Raw genomic sequence first — 21,468 nt, 5'->3', positions numbered from 1 at the left:
TTCTCCGAGGATTAGACTGACAGAAACAACTTTTAAGAAGCAGCTACTATTTAACTCTTTACAAGCTGACGGGGAATTTGAAGAACAAATTTGAGCTACCTTTTTTGACACTGAATTGGCATGAACAAAAAATGAATACATAATAACAGAGCCTAGGCAACATTAACTTTGAGATACCCTTTTTGACTCTCAATGGAGATTGACAAGAAAAAAAGTACCTCGGCCTGGTCAATATTTCAGAATATTATGCACAATGTTATTCTACTAGTACCACAGCCAAGAGATAGAAAGAAAACTCACCCATCAGAATATTGTGCATAACAATGTTATTATGCACAATGTTTTCTCATTCACCACTGCTAGTACCCCTCACGATTCAAACTCTTCCTCTAGTCATTTGTTGGAACCTATGGAAGAATTGTTGTTCAGCTAAATATGGAGACAAGAAGTGTAGTAGTTTGAGGGTTACATTTTAATTTTCAAAGACATGAAGAACCTTCTTACTACTGTTTATCCATACACCCAGACCTGTATGCTTTCCTTACTGATTTATACTTATTTAGTGATTAATCAACTGATGTTGGTAATACAACTACGAGCTAGACTCCCAAAAATCGACGAAAATCGTATTTGCAGACACAAGAATATCAAAACCCTAAAGCTAAAATTTAGACTTCCAAAGATAGAATTTGTTACTTGATAAACCCTATTCCAACAAAACCATTCCAATGTGATGAAGCATTTTAGTGAGGCATGCTCATATGTGAGGCGTCTTCAACAAAAAATCATTAAATCTGTTCTTCAGCGAGTAGCTCTTCAGCTATTCAATGTGAAATCGTGAAATCTGTTCTTCAGTTCTGTGAGAAAGTTGACAAAAATATGTCCTTCTGTTCTGTGCGAAAATCGTGTTCTTCAGCGATTTGGGGGAAAAGAAAGACTTACCTGATAAACCGTGTTCTTCAGTTCAGCTCGATTTTCTTGTTCTTCAGTTCTGTGAGAAAGATTTTTGCTTGTTCTTTAGTGATTTTTACCTAATAAATCGTGTTCTTCACAGAAGTTCTTCTCAGTTCTGTGAGAACTTCAACTCGATTTTCTTTTTGGGGGAAAATAAAATTTTAATGTTTTATGAAATATTTTTTTGCTCAATAAGAATGGGAGGGAGAGTTAAAAATGTTGTAGGTAATATAATATTTTAGTGAAAACTTTAAGGCCACAATTGTAATGTGTTGTTTTTACAATTATAAAAATAGGACACTTTAAAAATGTGTCCATATATGTAAATTGTTGTTGCCAATTATATCATACTTTAACAACGCTTATAAAGTGTAGCTTATACCATTAAAGAGTACACTTTACAAGTGTTGCCAATATTATCGCAGCAAAAGTTAAAAACTTGGACTATGCTTTAAAAGCATCCCTAAAAGTATTTTAGGCAACACTTTAAAAGCGTTGTCCAGAACTAGTGTGGCCCTAGGCCTAAAATGTTGTAGTGCCAATAGAGAAATAGACTTCGAAACTGATGTTTTTCCAGCCTCTATCTATTCTGTCATATAGAATGACTCCATCAGAGTTGAAAGAATTAAAAGAACAATTGAAAGATCTCCTTGATAAGTGAGTCATGTCATGATTCGAGACTACCCTCCTAGTGGTAACCCGGTGCTTAGAGTCACAAGTGACCCCAAGTTAACCCTTAATACTGACATAGTCATGAACAACTAAATATGAACATGTAAAAGAACTAAAATGACTAAACATAAGCATAAATATGGAATACTGGTTCAATATATGAACAAAGTTTTGTATACAACAACTGTAATCTAAATAGAATAGACTGAATACAACAACTCTAACTGGCTGTCTATGAAGCCTATAATAATATTATATTTTTTAGCATAGTTTTATTTTTGTCATCTGATTTATTGTCACCATGGTTTGTAAATATTTAAATCCCAACACGCCACTTCCACTACGACCAACCACTCCTGCTATCACAACCACCACAGACAACCACTATTGTCAATCACTATCACATCTACCACCTCCATAATTATAATTATATCCACTGTCACCACCGATACATTGTCAATGTCGTTACCACCTCCACCATCACTATGAGCCACTACCATCGTTATGGTCAATCCCTACTATCAACCACCCCACCATCACAACTACCGCTGCCATCAACTATTATCAACAAATCATCAACCATCACACATTCTTTAGTCACTGAAATCAACATCACCAACTATTAACATCTTTGATTTCACTATCACCATCTCTACCAACCTCCACCATTACAACTATTACTATCATCATTACTAACCACTAATACCAACCATTACCACCGTCACTATATAAACTATCTTCACCATCACTGACATTTTTATCAAATAATATTCTTGTATTATCAAAATTATATATTTTTTATTTAATTATAATTTTGTTAAAATTGTAAATTTATTATGTTTCCAACCAACTAAATTATGCACATTGAGATGTTGAGACAATCACTCAACATTCAGATTTGGACATATTAATTTTAATGAAAATAAACAAACTATTAGTTAATTATGTTATCGCATTATTGTGGAATAACTAATCCAAATTTATGAAACAACTTTGTCTATTCCATACCAAACGATCCCTAAAATAGTGGGATTAGCTATCTCATATAAAAGGTAGAATAACTAATTACATGAGATATTTTTTGTTCGGTGAGATTCTTAACCTGCGTATCTTATTCAATATTATAATACTATAATTAATTCATAACAAATACATAAAATTGATTAAAGGCATAAGTATTCTCAATACAACATACCAAACAATAATAAAAAATAATCTAACATAACTAATCACATCATTACTAATATCAATATTATTACGACAATATATTCAGTAGCATTCTTATATATTATACCAAACGATGCATCAGTGCATATATTTTGAGCTCTTTTAGATGGTCTAATATGTAATTCGAAATATATTAAAGGAGTAGATAGCAAATAAAGAATTTATATAAAAAAATCCTAATCTCATCTCTGTCCATTCTAGGGTTTCATTCTTCATAGCGAACCGGACAGCAGCCCCAGAAACACACCTGCAGCCAAGATGGGTCGTATGCACAGTCGAGGGTTAGTTCATTCTTTCACTCTTCGTCTCTGTTAATGCGACAATGTAGTAATGCTTTTTTTTACAATTTTGTTTGGTGCACAGTAAGGGTATTTCTGCTTCAGCACTCCCATACAAGAGGACTCCACCAAGTTGGCTCAAAATATCTGCACCAGATGTAAGTAATTACCACCCATTTTATGGACTATAGTCTAATCGCTAAGGAACCAGATCATAGCTTTATTGGAGTAATGGCCAGCTTGTTTTGTAATTATGCCTAAACCCCTTTGCCAATGCTACCTTAGATTTGATTTTTAATACTTAAACACTTGTGTTCATGCTATTTGATTAATGTTTTTTTTTCTGTAAAATATGCCAATTGAAGTGCCATATCATGTTTGCTGTATTGTGTCCCTAATTTGACAAGTTGGAACAGTGGTATTTGAGGAATGTGCTATGGGGGTGTAGGTGGACTTCACTCCCGATTAATTAAGATTCTTGTGCTTTACAACATGCATTTTCGAAGTAACACTTAGTTTCCTCCATATAGTGGAAAAGCTCCGTCTTTTACTGTTTAGTCATTGAAGTTTATTTCCTGTGATTGAAAAGATAAAAATAAGGTTACGTGTTCGCTTGGATAAGATGTGGCTTAACTATGCTAGGTAAGGATGTAGTAATGTGACAGAGACAATGAGAGACTATCCCTTTACCTTACTCGCTGTAAGGCTATGAGCCATTTTACATTTAAAGAATGTGGCGTGTAAAATGCAGGTGCATTTTGGCTTCCTGTAGTTTATAAGTAAGCTCAAGAACATATTTCCCATCACTATGGTTAGTTGAGATTTTCTTTATACTCCCTCTGGTCCACTTTATGTGGAAAAGTTTGAATAGACATGGAGTCTAATTAATGGGATAATTTTTTTGCCAAATCACCTAAAGATATACCATGTGTCAGTTATACCCTTAACAGCCCTTTGGTTAGATTTTTAACGGAAAACATGGTAAAGAGCAATACAGAGTCAAAAAGAGACTTGACATGGTCCATCTTTTCTCTCCACATTGACATGGGGTGTCCATATCACCAAAACCTCATCCCACTCTTATCTACTTAAATTCCTTTTTCCAATATCTGCTTCAATTCCAAAATCCTAAATTGCCCCCTTTTTATTATCATGGCTATACCCAGTGATGGGATAAGACTTCTGCAAAATCACTAAATATATACCAATTGTCAATCATACCCTTAACAACCCTTTGGTTAGATTTTTAATGGAAAACATGGTAAAGAGAAATACAGAGTCAAAAAGAGATTTGACATGGTCCATCTTTTCTCTCCACATTGACTCGAGGTGTCCATATCACCATAACTTCATCCCACTCTACTTCAATTACAAAGTCCTAAATTGCCCTATTTTTATTATCATGACTACCCAGTGAAGGGACAAGACTTTTTCCAAATCTATAAATATATACAAAGTGTCAGTTACTATGTTGCTCGGACTCTTCAAAAATGTCGACGGGTGCGTGTCGGATCCTCCAAAAATAGTGTATTTTTGAAGGATCCAACACGGGTACGGCAACATTTTTGGAGAGTCCAAGCAACTTAGGTCAGTTATACCCTTAACAACCCTTGATTAGATTTGGTAAAGAGAAATACAGTGTCAAAAAGAGATATAGCATGGTCCATCTTTTCTCTCCACATTGACATGAGGTGACCATATCACCATAACTTCATTCCACTCTTATCTACTTGAATTTTTCCAATATCTACTTCAATTTCAAAATCCTAAATTGCCCCCTTTTTATTGTCATGACTATCAGGTCTTTCTCGAATCTGTGAAATATATTTCAAACTTGTAAGCTCTTTAATTGAAGAAAAACTCATCTTTCAAATCTGTCTCCCTTCTTGAAGATCAAGGTTCCAGTATTTTGTTTGTAATCCTGATGGTTAAGACTACCATTCATTTTGTAAGCAATTGCCAATTTCTGCAAAATTGAATGGTTTTATTCATCACCTATAGGTTTTGAATCATGTGTGTGTTTATGGTTAGTATTCTAGTGGGTTGCGCGCAAGGTGGCCCATACTCTACGGTTACAACAACATGCCTAGTGTAGTCCCACAAAGTGGGATCTAGGGAAGGTACAATGTATGCAAACCTTACCCCTACCTTAGAGGTGTTTTCCGATAAACCCTTGGCTCCCTGGACACCACGGTTATTTAAAAAAATCCATGCGTCTTTAATGGTGGTTTTGGTAAACAATCTAGTTATTTAAGAATTCTTCTTTCTGTTTGCAATAAGCAAATCCGGGGAAAATTTAAGTCAAATCTCCACAATAATGTGAGAAAACAAAAAAGGGTAAAAACCAAATCATGCACAAACATGTAATAAGAGATCTGACATGTTGTACCTTTACGTTTTGAACTTAACTTTTCTATCTAATAAAACAATCACATATTGTTCACTTTTAAATTTAATGTCTGTGTCAGTTTCTAAAGGAATGATAGTAAGGGTGATGTTCGAAATCCTAAAATTATCAAATTCAGAAAGCTGCCACTCTTTTTGGAATAGACTAAAAAGGAAATGTTGCTATATAAACTGGAATGGAGCGAGTAAGAAAAGGTTGAGCTTCTTCCTTTGTGGATCAGTTGAACTTTTTCTCTTCACGAGCATCAGTTGAGTTTTGTTTTTCTCTGTTTATATGGATTAGAAAACTTCAGGACAGAACTTGGTTGTTTTCTGCTAAAATTCAAAACATTACCAAGAAATTTATTTGTTACTTGATTGAGTAAAGTCATGGACTTATTTCTAGTATTTTAATAAACAGCATTCTCTTGTGTTTCAGGTTGAAGATAACATCTGCAAGTTTGCCAAAAAAGGTTTAACACCCTCTCAAATTGGTGTTATTCTTCGTGATTCCCATGGCATTGCTCAGGTGAAGAGTGTAACTGGTAGCAAGATTCTCAGAATTTTGAAGGCTCATGGTACTTATTTGGTAATTTTGTGTTTTTAGTAGATATTACTTGTCTCAAGGAAATTATCTGATAATATAATGATTCTTAATTTGCTAGGACTTGCTCCCGAGATTCCCGAGGATCTCTACCACCTTATCAAAAAAGCAGTTGCAATTCGGAAGCATCTTGAGAGAAACAGGAAAGACAAGGATTCCAAGTTTAGGTTGATTCTTGTTGAGAGCAGGATTCACCGACTTGCTCGCTACTACAAGAAAACAAAAAAGCTTCCACCAGTCTGGAAGTAGTAAGTCCAGTCTTTCTATTTGACTTTAGTAGTGGACTGCTTTGATTTTGTTTTATTCTAGGTTTATGTTGCATTTGCAAATATAATATGTTAATATGGTCAATTCTCTACGAATTAACTTCTTTATCTAAGCATGCTGAGAATTCTCTCATAATTTGGTGAAAAGGTTTATTTCAGTTGGAGAATGTGATTCAGCCACTGCATTGATTATTCTCTTTGCAATATAGTGTAATACATATTCGATTTCCTGTTAGAGACTATTTGTGTGGTTCTGGGGAACCATTGTGAAACTTGATATGAAGTATTTGGTTTCAAAGGACTGGTTGTCCTCATATGGGTTGTTTATAGTTGCTACATTATATACATACCGAGGCACCCACACTTCTCTTTGTTGCTTGAGTTTGACAAAAGTATATATTCATCTTTCCACTATTGATGGGAAGTACACACAATAATTTTATGGCAATCTTCATTTTCTTGCCAACCTTCAACCTAGTTGCCTCATATCTGATATTTTTCTTTATGACGTGGTGTATGAGAAGATAGCTTGGGTGCACCTTGACTAATTTTGTGAGGTACCTGCTAACTCTCATCAGTATATGTAGTGGCCTCGTATCTTTGAGGTTCTTGCGGCTTACAAGCGCTTTAGATCCATCTGAATGAGTCCATACTGTCTAATGACAAGACCTTTATAGGGAGGGGAGCAATCACATTAGGCATGTTCTGGTGAAACTTAGGGTGCCCATTTTAGAAGAAATTAGAAAAAACAGTGTTCATTCTTTCCTGTCCTGTGAGTCAGATATTTACTGAAGTTGGTGCAGCTGTTTGTGTTCACATATATAATTATGTGTCGGTCAATACTCTGTTTTTTTGGTAACCCTCCTTCCGGATCTTCTCTCATAATTTGTGATTTGTGATTTGCTTTACTGATTTCAGTTTTTTTTTCGTTGCAGTGAATCTACCACTGCCAGTACTCTTGTGGCATGAGAGAAGACAACGGGAGCATTCAGATTGCTACTTTCTTCGCCAAGTCATATCTTAGATATTCTATATTAAGCTGTTTTGGCATGTCCAGGATACTTGAAATCGTAAACAAAATTATGTACTCGAGGAGATGATAGGGCCTCCTTTTAGTTTCTTGTTTGAGATTTTGACATTGAGACTTTGTTATCTGTGGTATACTTCTTTTGGTTTAGCTATGTTTTAATTATCATGTTGCGAAATTCTCGGTAAAGCTAGAAATGCTGGATAATGGTTATACTCGCCGCTCTGGTCTGTGGACCTGTGCCAGCTTATTGGTTTAGTTCCTTGTAAACTTTTTATTTTCCTTCCTTGACAAGTCCAATTGAGCTTTAATGATTCATATTGCAGTTACAGAAACAGAAAAAATGGCAATCTCAGGCATACTATTTATAGGTTATTAAGCTTGATCGAGCAACTTATGAACAGTTGTTGCCTACATGTGGGATTTCGTTCAATTCACTGCAATTGTATCCATGGATGCGGAGTAACTTTTGCTAGGGAGTGCTTTAGCCCCTAATGTGGGACTTTTCAGCGTGAATTCAGATTTAGTCGTATTTCAAATGTGGGTATAGGACACATTGCTGGTGATATTAGGCCTGTTTAATTAGTAACTCTTAACTGTTTATACTAGAGTAGTCCAAGTGTGACAATCCAGCCGTTGCAATCATTTACTGTTATTTTTAAATAATGTTTGGTTTAGCTTGTGGCTATCTTAGTTATTTCATCGAATATTTAGGTAAATCTGATTATTTAATAGAATATGTAGGTAGATGAGAAGAATTAACCTAGCACTTCTTGCATACGTTGAGAACTATTAGTTATGTGGGTTTTCAAATTGCAAATTAAAAGTCATTAATTTTATACATGGATAATATATTTCCTTATTAGCTACCAGTCGTATAACTTATACGAAAAATGGGATGGAGTAATTTACTTGGGAAGAAATGATGGATGATTCATTATGCTTAATTTACTAGTCGTATTTTCTTAATTTCATGGTGACTACATATACAAGTATAGATAAGAACAATTCTTCTGATATAAGTAAGGAATAACTGCCAAAGCATAATAGGAATCTCATGTGTCATGGACTTAGACTTTAACTAACGCTCCGTCACGAGACCATTATGTATCCCAAAAGAATTAAAAAGAAGAAGAAAAGAAAAGGGAATTCTGGATTGGACAACTTTTAGAGAAATCACCAACTATGGCCGTGTAAAGGGGAATAAATTACAAGAATAAAGGATATTGTAAACCTTTATGTCCTTTTTGGAAAGGAAAGTTTAGATTTTGGGCTAATTTCGACGATATGAATTCATAATTTAAAAATTAGATTGATTCGAAGTTGAAGTTGAAGTTAGATTTGCAAATTGTATTTTTTTAATCGAAAACATGAAAATCCCGCAAGTTATGAAAACTATATAAAAAAAAACCAATTCTTATGCCATCTTAATTCTTACCGAATGAGCATATCATAATACATAAACAAGATAGGAATAGAGTATAAATTATGTATATTGGCTAGAAATAGTAAAGAAGAAATCCGCCCGATTATTTGTGTAGGGATTTCACCTCTTCTGGTTATGGTTATACACAGAGAGTTCAAATATGGAACTATCATATGCTATTTTTATTACTATAATTTAATAAAGATAATACATGTCCATAATAAGCAATTGTCTATCAATCATGAGCTCTGCAAAACTACAACAATGGTATGGTAAAAGTTGGTTTCAGGTTGCATTTGATACAAAATTAAATTGCCTGAAAAATTACAATGTCAATCAATCACACAGCCTCAATCGTATATATGCTCCTTGTATTGCGCATCATTAGAATATAATGAAATGAAGAAAATGGTGGCAATAACAATAACAAGAATGTAAATGAACCAAGAATTGAAAGAATGTATGATCACTGCGCGCTCTTCTTTCCATCAACATAGTAACTAAGGTACCATCGAACGAATTTCTTAAGCCCTGTCTGCAAATATGTTGTAGGCTTATATCCAAGTTCCCTTTGTGCAAAGCTTATATTAGCATGAGTAAACTGAACATCACCGTTCCTTGGCAACTTCATCAACGCTCGTTTAGCCTTCACCTTTAGTAACCTTTCCAAAATGGTAACAAGATCCGAAACAGGCACAGGAGATGTGTTTCCCAAATTGAACACGCGCAATTGAGCAGGGCCTTTCTTTTTCCCACCACTTCCCGTGCTCTTTTCAGCCGTGTCCAACGCTCCCAAACAACCCTTTACTATGTCATCAATGTAGGTAAAGTCTCTAGCAACAGTCCCATGATTAGCTCCCTCAAAGATCGATATAGACTTCCCCTTCAAAATATCCCTCGTGAAGAAGAAATACGCCATATCTGGCCTACCCCATGGTCCATAAACAGTGAAAAATCGCAATCCAGTAAGTGAAAGTCCATATATATGATTATATGTATGAGCAATTTCTTCACCAGCTTTCTTAGTTGCAGCATATAGACTAGCTGGTTGATCTGTCCTATCAGACTCAGAAAACGGAACCTTTGTATTCAATCCATATACAGAACTTGATGATGCCCATACAATAGAAGGTTGAGGATTAGCATTTTTGCAAAATTCAAGAAGATTAACTAAACCAGCAATGTTACTATGCACATATGAGCTAGGATTTTCCATTGCATATCTAACACCAGCTTGTGCAGCCAAATGCATAACATGATTAAATTGAACAACATCGAATAATTTCTTTAAGAGGGTGACATCATTGATGTCACCCTCTACAATGTAGACCCCGGCACCCTCTAACAGAGTTTGCCGGGCTCTTTTCAAAGACGGATCATAATAATCATTGAAATTATCTAACCCCACCACACCATCACCGCGACGTTTCAATGCAGATGAAACATGTGTACCTACAAAACCAGCAGCACCAGTAACCAAAACAGAAATACCATTTCTTGACCTGATTTTTGCTGAGGCCTTAATCCTTTTCTCCCAAGCTGGACCATCATAAGAGCTTGTTCTAAGAGATCTTCTTGAGAGATCTGAAGATGCAGGGGATGAAGATGAAGATGGTGATCTAAAAAAGCATACAAAGATCAAACCCAAGAACACAAATGACCAAAATGTAAGCTTGGCTATAGAAAAATGGAGCCTAAGCCTATTGTAACTGGATTTTTCCTTAAACTTTCCTGGGGTTGATGGAATATTGTCAATGTGCTTCATTGAGGACATTATTCTTGAAAAATCTTGAAATTTTGAGCATACCCCAATTTGGGTATCTCTTGTTTTCAAGGTAAAATTAGTTTCTTGAAGTGTTAGGGTTTGGAAAATTCCTTCTTTTTTCCACCCATTGTGTTAAAGATTTGATTTTTTGGGTTATGGAAATGGAGAAAAGAAGAAATGAAGGGAAAAAAAGGGGAAGAAATGAAGGAGTTGGATAATATGGAAACTTTAGGCCCTTTATTTATGGGAATCTAATGGTTTCTTGAAATGATTGTTAATTGGATGTTGTTGTTGGAGAAATGGTGGTTTTACTTTTGTGGGGCTTCTTTGGTTTTGGTTTTTACATAAGGAAGTTGATGATTGATTAGGAAAATGGGTGATTGGAGAGAGGGTGGGGGGGTATATGAGGGGGGTGGACTAATTGGGGAGGGAGAAGAATGAGGTTTGAAAGAATTTACTATTAAAATGGAATGATGAAGATTTTTGAAGTGGATTAATAAGGAAGGAAATTTAGTTGAGAGTCAAACAAGAATCTATATATATATATATATATATTCTCTTCTTCTTATTCTTCTTATTTTCTTATTTCTTATCTTATCTTATTTTCTTATTTATAAGCCAACAAGAGAGGACCAACACAGCAGTGACTAATTGTACCTGATTCAATGCAAGTTGTACTTTGTATTGGGCCCATTTCAATTCAAGAAATGACAAACTCTGCATTGTAGTATTGTACTAAAAGAAACATTAATTGTACTGACAACTGCTAGAACTACGTGTAAGCACTTTTAAAATTTTGATGATTTATTTGTTTAACCAGTGTATTTCAACCTTCACTTTTCTCTCTCCATCTTTCTGCCCTTTTCCCTCTTTCACTTTGCTTTTTCCGCTCTCATTTTTTCCTCTCACTTTCTCATCATCTTCTTCAATGAGCGGTGAAATCTACTGGACTTCGTAAGTCTTTTTTTGGTTTTAGATCCTATTTTGTAGATTGTATGTTAGATTGTTTTGATATTGCTTTTCATTTTGCTGTTTTGTGGGTATGTGGTTATAAGTATGTTGCATGTACATAATTCCTGTGTTAGTCCTATTCTCAATTTTGCAGTCTTGAATTTGATTATAAGAGGTAACCAGAAATTTCGATCACACACCAATGAAGACCTCAAAATTCAACTGGGTATAATGTAGATTACTTATTGTGAGATCTTCAGGTATATTTTAGGAGATATTGTTGTGCCGGGTAATATTTAGGGATATGCTTTGAACTTTTTCCTTTCTTACAATAAGTATTTTATATGTCATTTAGAGAAAAATATTTAATGTCATATATCAATAGGATCTGTATTCTCGAATTTAGAAACCGGAGTTCAAATATATTATTGTGGTTTGAACTTAGAGTTGTCATTTCCTGTTGATGTAGTAATGGGGAATTTAAGAGGGGTGTTTTCTGATAATGTTCTATGATATTGCTTTACTTGATGTGAGATAAGAGGAAAAAGTTCACAGATATGTTGGAGGTTAGACGTCTCCCTTGACAGTACTAGGGTCCTTCAAAGAAGGGAAGATTTCACCGGGGTGGAGGAAAGTGGTGAGTCCATTAAGGCTACCAATTTCTTTTCTTATGAAAAATACAAGGAGCACCTACTCAAATTTACTGATAATGAGTCTAAGGCATGAACAAATTTTGAAAAATGAATTTTGTCGTATTCTATGCGCTGCTCTATTTAAGGCTATCAAATTCTGTTCTTATGAAAAAATACGAAGAGCATTTGCTCGAATTTACTGATCATTTAGAAAGATTTATTGCTGGTTTCACTGTAGGAATTATAGATGCTATGCTCTGAATGCCTATGGACAGTAAGTAGTATTTTTATATTTTCAATCTTTTGGCTTCTTGATTTCTTTTTCTAAAAACATAAATTGAACCCCATTAAGTTGTATATTTATGTTGATTTGTACTATATTTTCTCATCTATGAACTACAACATCGAAGTAGTTGTTGTGTATGTTGTTTGTATTATTTAATTAAACTTCAAAATTCATTAAAGGACTAGATTTCAGGAATTCTCAATTGATTAAAGTGAAACAAAAAAAGCTGTCAAGGAAGGACAAACAATATATGAAGAGAATACATTTTCTTTTTGAATTAAATTTCTAAGTTAGCCTTACTTAGATGAGTAGCTTTGAAAATATATTCTCTTCCGCCAGCTGAAAGTGATTACAAACTACATGAGTTTTTCCCTAGCAATCAGTTACAACCTTGTGTTCTTGACTTTGGTAAATGACACAACATTGTGGAATGAAAATGCTGATACTTTACTATTTGAAGGTTAATATAATGAGACAAGTTATGTTTTAAATTTTAGTCTTTATATTGATTAGACATCTCTAATTAGTTTCTTTTTATTGATATATTTGCATATAATTGTACCTCAGAAAACTTAACTTTCAAGTTCTTGCGGACAATTACGACACAGTAGATGTGATGACCATATGTTCATCAAGTTATATTAAAATCAGTAAACCACAACTTTAAGACACTTAGAAAGTCATACAATCTCCAAGAGTAATGTCCTTATAGGTGTTTTTTGCTGAACTCTTCATGGACCATATTGCCTTCTATATTTTCTAACTAATGGATTTCTTCTTTTATTGACTGTGCCCAAAGCAAAGAGTGGTCTTCAAATTGATGAAAAAATTATGGCATCGGTGCAATTTTTATGCAACTAAGATGTTTGATTATATGCCTGATTTCCCTGGCTATGTCTAAAATGTGTATGTGTTTCCTCTCAACAACACTATTTTGTTGAGGGGTATAGACACAACTACTTTGATGAACAATACCAAGCTATTGTAGGAGATTGGTGAACTGAGAGTTGAAAAACTTAGTGTCATTATCTGACCTTAATGTTTTAACTATGACTCCAAACTGATTTTTGACCATGTTAAAGAACGGTTGCAATACCACAATTACTTCAGACTTTAACGGTAACAAATATAACCAAGTGAATCTAGTATAATCATCAACAATAGTTAGAAAATAATGCTTCTTATAAAGAGTAGGAATTTTATAGGAACCCCAAAGATCCATGTGTACAAGTTCAAAAGGAAATACACTTCTTGAATTACCAGTAGGAAGCTTCAATCTAGTTTGCTTAGCAATAGGGAAAATGGAACATTTATCATGTATAGAACTACTATCATGGTATTTTACAGGTGATATGTCCTTCATGATGGCTTGTGATGGATGACCCAATCTCATGTGCCACAGCTTGTATGCTTCTCCATTTCCATAAGTAGATGTTGCACTTATTGCCTCTTTCTCATTCTAGCTAACTTTATTTACCTTTAGTTTATACAAACCATCTTCCTCTCTACCAATACCCCCCCTCACTCTGCTACTGTGAAGGTCGTGAAATATACAAAAATTAGGGAAAAATTGACAGAGCAAGATAGTTCCTTGCTTAATTTCGACACTACCAAGAGATTGAACTTAAACTCAGGTACATAAAGAACATTGATAACTAGTACTTCCTTCAGTATAGTTGTTGCACCAACACGTGTCACATTTTCCTTGTCTTCTGTAAGTAAATATACCTTGTTTTTGCTAGAGTTATATACCTGCCTACCTTGTTCTAGTAGGTTTAAGCTGGATGATATATGATGTGCTGCTCCAAATTCTATAATCCACTCTCTACAAGTAACTGCTGACATTAGGCAAGTAATTGTACCTTTATGTTAGCATGTTGCTCATCTCCATCTTTGTTAAGCAGATTTACAAGGTGCTTGTATTGTTCTTCATTGAAATATGGTCATTTGTTATTAGTTGCATCATAGAGCATTTGTCCTCCTTGCTGAGACTGCATTTGGCAGCCAAGACCTGTTGATGGATTCATGACTCTGGATCCAACAACATTAGTGCCATTATCAAATTTTACGGCTGAAAAGCAGAATGTAGGACTTTTATGTCCTATATTAAGAAAGTACAATTATAAAACAATCAAGTACAATAATAATTTAAGCATAACATTAAGAAGATATTAAAAATTGTCCATGTTACCCCTGGCTAGGGAAGCAAGCATGCTGACAAACAATTGCTTCCATAGCCTTTTCTATATAGTACTCCCACTATTCCTATTTACTTATCCAATTTTGACTTGACACACATATTAAGAAAATAATAATTGACATATTAAATTTACCAATTTACTTTTATTAATTGATAGAATTCCAAAATCAATTTACTCATTAAAGAGGTTTTACCGTTTTCAAAAACATTAACTCTCTAAATAAATTAAGTTATAATAGGTAAAAAAAACTATTTTTTTTCTTAATTTGTCAAAAATGACAAGTAAAAAATTAAAATTGAACAAGTAAAAGGGGGACGAGAGAGTAAAAGTAAAATATGGAAGGATGTTATGACATCATTCACTTATTTAACTTTATGACATCATTCACTTATTTAACTCTCAAACAATTAAAGTGTTGCAAATTTGAAAATTCAAATGCAGCTTCATAATTAAAGTGTTGGAAAATTTAAAATCTATTTTAATTCATCATTAATTATATAATCTACTCAACAAATTTATAAAAAAAAATAATCTTTGACTATTTAATATACTGATTTATTTGTCAACTTCATAATCAATGATGGACTACTAATAATTAAAGTGTTTTAAAATTAAAAATCTAATGTGACAATATCATGTTTGATTAATCTAATCCGTCATTTATTTATTTATTTTATAAAATAAATCATAATTCATGAATAAAATATCATGCTTTGAATATTCATGTTTTGAGTTGATCTTATTTATGATTTTTTAAAAAATAATAAAGATAAAGTTACTTACACTAAAAAAGAAAAAAAAAAAAAGTTTGCAGATTGTTATAAGTAAAAATAATTTATGTAAGTATTGATAGATATGACACTTTTATTTATTTTCTACATATAACTGATAAATACTAACATATATGACAATTTTTTATTTTTTATTTTTTTGATGACAAGGGAAACCCGCAACCGCTACCCTTTGGGTGCGCCTTATTTATTTATTTTCTAAAAAAGGTCATAAATCAAAAGTAAAGTATCATATTTTGAGTTGATTCTCTTTATGATTTTTTAAGAAAATGAAGTTAAAGCTACTTAAATTTTAAAAAGGAAATATAAGAAATGTATATATGCAAATAAGAAGGGTAGAGGAGTGGGCCCATTATCCACCGAGTTTAAAAGGCTGTGATTGGTTCAAAGGGCGGTCACAGACGGATTTCTCGGTTATCAAAAAAATAATAATATATAAATATGCAAATAAGAAAATACTTATAACATGTGAATGTTAACAAATATAACAATTTCTTTCATTTATTTATTTTCTAAAAAGGGCATAGATCCAAAGTAAAATATCATGTTTTAAATATTCAGAGTTTCAGTTGATGATTTTTATGAATTAAAAAAAATTAAAGTTAAAACTATTTAAATTTAGGGAAAAGGGTTCAAACACACCCAAATTATGGGCAAAATTGTTGCTACACATATGAACTTTGCGGGGGTCATAGACTTAGTTTTAGTATATTTTTATGGGTATTATTTGCTTAGTCAGTCCCGCAAGTCACTCAAACATACAAGAGGCGCATGATGATGGTCTTAAAATTACTGTAACCTATATTTATTCGCCACGTAGCAATTAACTTATGACTTTTTTTTTCATTAAATATTACAATGTAGTCGTTGTTCTTCATCAAAAACCTCCATTAAAGACACATTGCCCACTTTGAAAGCTCATCTTTGAAGAGGTAAGCTTTGATTTTATTAAATATTGTTTATATTCGTGTTTAGGGCTTCTAATTTATTGTCCGATTTTTCTGTATAAAAAGTAGGGTTAGCTATGTAAGAGGTAAAATTGGATTTGAACAAGATTTGTACAAATAATGAAGATCCGATGTTGATTTCAGAGTTGCGATGCAGTCATGGTCTGTTGCTCCCTTTGAAGACTTCTTGGTCCGACAACAACCCCGGAAGAAGGTTTTGGTCTTGCCCATATTATGGTGCAAGAAAGTGTAATTTCTTTCGATGGAGGGATGGCACTACAAAAGAATCAGCTTTTACTGACGGACGAAATCCGTCGCTAATCTATGATATTCCGTCGCTAGACAGGATTAGCGACGGATTATTGACTGTTACTATATCGCTTGTTGATAATCTCTTAGTGACGAAAAATGTGTTCCGTCATAAATTTAGCGACGGACTAATCCGTCATTATATTTATAAAATCGTTGCTAATTTCACAATTCATTTCGGCATTTTTAATAAATTCGTGACATATTTTTCATCGCTAATCCGTCGCAACATATTCCGTCGTTTGAGCCAGCACATTTGGCGCAAACAAGTTCGTCGCTGGTCCGTCGCCATATTTGTTGCTAAATTTTTTCTTGTAAATTTGATTTATTTTGTTTTCAATATACTGCTGATATAATTCAAATTATATTGCTAAATACCCTAAAAATAATAACCATATAAAATAATATCATAGATGGTTCAAAATATATAGAATATCAAAATCCCATATTTTCGATTCAAAACATCCAAAGCAATATATCAATTGTTCTTAAAAGAACCTACATTTATCAAATATTGTTACTGCAAAATTTGTACTTTCCAAAAAAGCACACAATATAACAAAAAGGGATACGATTGTCACGTGAAACTAATTAAGGATCAACCTCGTCCTCATTAGTAGTAGCTGAAGGAGGCACTAAGGGTGTCATTGTTGATGGGTTGTCAATGGGAGTACTCCCTTCTTGTACCCTCCCCATAACAACGGGAAGAAAGTGATAGTAAGTGCAGGAAGCATTTTCTTTACAAGTTCATCCATATTTGTTATTGGTGTTGATTGAGAAATTGAAGGAAGTACTGACGATGAGGCAGAAAGTTTCTACCCGTAGTAACTTTTTGCTTCAGAACCAAGACCGTATATTCTTCTCTTCTTTTCTCCCCACAGCTTGATAAAATGCTTCACATTGATCAATATCAGCTTGAGATACTATTTTTTTCCGCAATATTTCTTCATATTTTTCCTGTATTAAGTAGAGGAAAAATGAAAGCATTAAACATTGGGAATAAAATATATTTTGAAGGCAAATACAAAACCATGCATAACCTTTTAAGCATTAGCATTAATGTACAAATTGGGCCTTCAAATTTCAAGCTATGAAATTTAACAAACTATGGGATCTAATATACTTTTCAATTGGATCAAGTGAGCATATTAGAAATCATGAGGGCACTTAGTTGCTAACTATGGCAACAGCTAGACAGTCGAAGAACAAATCATCTATAAAGTGCAAGATCCTAATAGGAATGTGTTTGCCCTGCCTACTGTCAAGAAATGGATCAGCAACCCAATTTGGAGAACCAGAATTCATTTAGTGTTCATAAACAGATGCATTATCCAAAGAGTCAACTTCATACGAACATACCAACATTTCATCGAAATAAACGACAGATCCGCAGAAGTTCCATTTCATGTATATGAACCATATGATCCCAACTAAGAAAATAGCTCATTTCATACCTAAACAAAAGTAATACACACTATAGATATCAATATTTTATGTTTTGTTCTTTCACTGCTCAATTATTAGTATTCAACACAAATTGCTTAAACCTTTCAATTTCACTAAAGAATGGAGTTTTTAAAAGCTCCTTAGCAGTTGGCCTGTCGTCTGGATTCTCTTTAAGACAAGAAAGAACAATCTCCTCAAACTCCCGCGAAAACACCCTTTTCTTTCGTTTAGCAAAATCCGTCACTTTCTTGAGTTTCTTATCCCTTTTGATCATCATCTTTTTAAGTGATTTTGGTTGCAATTCACATGAATTTTCGATCCTAAAATCCCCAAATTACACAGAAAGATGGTCAAGAAGAGAATGCTAAACAAGAAAGGAAACCCCCATATACAGAATTGGAGGCCAAAATACAAGCTGACGATCAAGCAGGAAAGATAGATGTAGAATGTGTATCCTGTTCAGCTAACACATCAAGTTTAAATTGAGGAAGAAATCAAATTGAGAGTCTTATTGCAAATATTTCGGTAACTAGCAGGTTTAATGGATTGATTGATACAGCTAATACTCAAATGTCCTTAAACTTTTATGCCCAAATCTTCCTTCTCATGTGTCTCTGATTCTATGCACTGTTTAGTTTCAGTTTTTACTCTTTCTGACCAATACCATTATATCTACATTAGGTGATAAACATCAATCATCAATGGAGCAATAAACTATGCAAAAATCTTGATCATCACCATCAGTTTCTCATGTCTCAATGTCCATAAGAAAATGAATAGAAAATAAGAACCCGATTGAAAGTCAAGTGAGTTGCACTTGGTAGTGGGTAGAGAGTCATTAGTTTTTTTTCATTGTTTAGCAGGTTGATATTCTTACTCATTGATGACATCCTAGCTTATAGACACTCACTAGAATTAGTGTTTAAAATCTTGAGTGGACATTCTCTTTTTGCTAAGAAGCTTTATGGATACTGCATATTCAGGTGTGACAGCAGTAAATACAATAGTGTTGAGAAGTCCACAGCTTACACATGAGCAACAATTGAATTTATGCAGCCTCATTACAGAATAAGAAATTGAGTGATACAAGCAGGCATAAATTCTTTGAGACATGAAGACTTTATAGAGAAATCAATTGTACAACAGTCATAGTCATACCAACAACCAGCAACCAACAACCAATAAATAATAGCCATTATAAAACTTATATAGCTAAGGAAAGGGCATCTAACTGTGTCTTTCCATTTTCAGCCAAGTTCCCTATTTTAAAGATTTTGGACTTACATGGACAATTCGAGAACACTCATCAACAAAAGATTTTTCATCATGACCATGTGTATGGACGTGCAAATGTAACTCCCCTGGTGTTGGATCTCGACCCTTTTCAATAGCATATACAAAATAAAATCACTTTATAGATATAATTAAATTTGTTGCGTAATATGTTTAGATACAAGCGTAAAGAAAGTAAAATTTTTACTTATATAGTTCATGGAATATGTACTTACAAGTTTTTTGTGATATTCTCCCATTGAAATAGAGCCGCCCGTGTGAGTCCCAGCCGCAGTTTCATGGCCGGCACGACAGTTCTTTGTATTTATTTATGACTTCTTAATACACTCAACACTTCCCCAAAGTTCCATCCATCTTTCCCACACATGCTCAGGTACATAACCTGGCCTAATTCCTTCTCCTTTTATTTTTGAAATGAAGTTCCTGTAGTTTATTGCCACCTTAGCCAACCAGTGTCTCTTTACTTCACTTTCACTATTGGAAACATCCCAATAGAAAATAAAATTTAAAAGTAATACATTTATATCATATCTATAATTGTGAATACACTTTCTAAACTCACTTATTACTAAAAGTTATACCTTGAATTCTCCAAAATAACCATCTCTTGTATCGTTTAAGTCACTTTTCCAATTGATTCCATTGGAATCAACATCATTTCTAAAAGACTTATATATGAAACTCGAGCATGTTTTAGAAGGTAGCTATTATTGTAGCATTACGTGCAGGAAACCTTCTAGAGCATAAGGATCGTGGACAGTATATTGATAACATATTTCCACTCTATAGGTGAACTAAACCATCAGTCTTTTACAAAGTCATATTGATTCTTTCCCTTTGTCTGTCTGCAAGCCAGACCATATCTTAAGCAATACTTAAGAGTAATAAGCTCTATCTTTGCAGCCTATTCAGATATATTGTCCTTACCCATTCATGTAATTGATTTTAATATGGTATATCTTGGATGAGTTGCCTAACATTTAGCATGACTTAGTCATAGACTCATAGTTAAAGTCAGCTCGAATTTCTTAATCTTTACGCTAAGAAAACAAGATCATCTACAATGTGGAGTGTGTGTTGTTCTTTTGTAAATCTTTCTTTCGGGCAGATCAATCTGAGTACTGTTGGCAAGCTACGGAGTGCTCCAACTAAGGAGCCTCTCATGAACCCGCCTTTGCCCTGCCCTATTAATTGTTTTAAAATATTAGGTATGTCCCTCCCTGCCTTGCCCTACCCCGCGCTACCCCGTTAAGTATTGCCCCGCCTTGCCCCGTTAAACCTTTACCCTGCCCTGCCCTGCTCTTGACCTTCCCATTTCCATCCCTAGTAAACTAATATTATTTATTACTAGAAAAACTTATCCAACCAAAATTATAAACAGAAAAATTAAACCAACACAATTTTGTGGAGAAAAAAAAGCTACTGTGGGGGTAAGGGAGGGGGAGAAAAAGAGTGATACCTTTTAATGAAGCGAATCAGGTCGACATCCACAAGAAAAAAGCTATCTGCAGTATAAAATAAAACATAAATCAGTGTGCAATTTACTTCGCAAAAAGAAAGAGTAAATCAGAAATTGGTGAAGAAAATTAAGGAAATAGACAAACAATTAATGTCGAAGGAAAAAATAATGAAGAAGATGAAAGAAATGGCTCATCACAATGATAGTGAAATTGTCGAGATGATGGAAAATTCAATTGTGATGGACCTTGAAGGCGAATCTGCCCTAAGTGTGAAGAAAAAGAAGGACAAGGAAGAAGATTTTGATTTCCATGATTGTGAAGAGTTGATAAAAATGCAGCAGAGAAGTCGATGGAAGTGAAGAAGAAAGGGACCAACTACTCTAACTTCATTAGGATTTTTCATAATGTTTCTGTTAATGTGTTTTGTTATATGGATCAATTGGTTAATGACAAGTTGAAGACTTAAAGACTTGTCATGATCAATTGCCATAGTAGTTGTTGTATTTTTCTAGTTGAAGTCTTTTGTGATGAAAAATTTGATTTTCTTG

At 33.9% G+C, this 21,468-nt stretch overlaps 2 protein-coding genes and 1 long non-coding RNA gene across 4 annotated transcripts; 2 read left to right on the top strand and 1 right to left on the bottom strand.

Moving 5' to 3' along the window:
- The first annotated feature begins 3,023 nt into the window (after window positions 1–3,023).
- Window positions 3,024–7,671, top strand: LOC102586531 (40S ribosomal protein S13). Its single transcript, XM_006359142.2, has 5 exons — window positions 3,024–3,134; window positions 3,217–3,289; window positions 5,956–6,094; window positions 6,182–6,368; window positions 7,322–7,671. Exons 1-5 carry the CDS (start codon window positions 3,112–3,114, stop codon window positions 7,353–7,355), a joined length of 456 nt encoding a protein of 151 aa, XP_006359204.1. The 5' UTR covers window positions 3,024–3,111; the 3' UTR covers window positions 7,356–7,671.
- Window positions 7,672–9,029: 1,358 nt separating this feature from the next.
- On the bottom strand, window positions 9,030–11,084 carry LOC102586200 (UDP-glucuronate 4-epimerase 3-like). The gene has a single exon (XM_006359141.2). It carries the CDS (start codon window positions 10,611–10,613, stop codon window positions 9,306–9,308), a length of 1,308 nt encoding a protein of 435 aa, XP_006359203.1. The 5' UTR covers window positions 10,614–11,084; the 3' UTR covers window positions 9,030–9,305.
- Window positions 11,085–11,461: 377 nt separating this feature from the next.
- On the top strand, window positions 11,462–16,896 carry LOC102585993 (uncharacterized). 2 transcript variants are annotated; one of them, XR_368241.2, is made up of 3 exons: window positions 11,462–11,558; window positions 16,330–16,397; window positions 16,557–16,896. It is a non-coding gene; the product is annotated as an uncharacterized lncRNA (long non-coding RNA). The 2 variants fall into 2 exon arrangements; XR_001475008.1 differs by lacking the exon at window positions 16,330–16,397.
- Window positions 16,897–21,468: the final 4,572 nt, after the last annotated feature.

The sequence above is a fragment of the Solanum tuberosum genome, unplaced genomic scaffold (genome assembly GCF_000226075.1).
Source record: "Solanum tuberosum cultivar DM 1-3 516 R44 unplaced genomic scaffold, SolTub_3.0 scf00278, whole genome shotgun sequence".
In the NCBI taxonomy this organism is placed as follows: Eukaryota; Viridiplantae; Streptophyta; class Magnoliopsida; order Solanales; family Solanaceae; genus Solanum; species Solanum tuberosum.
The sequence above is the reverse complement of the archived record's forward strand: the minus strand, read 5'-3'. Positions and strand labels throughout refer to the sequence as shown.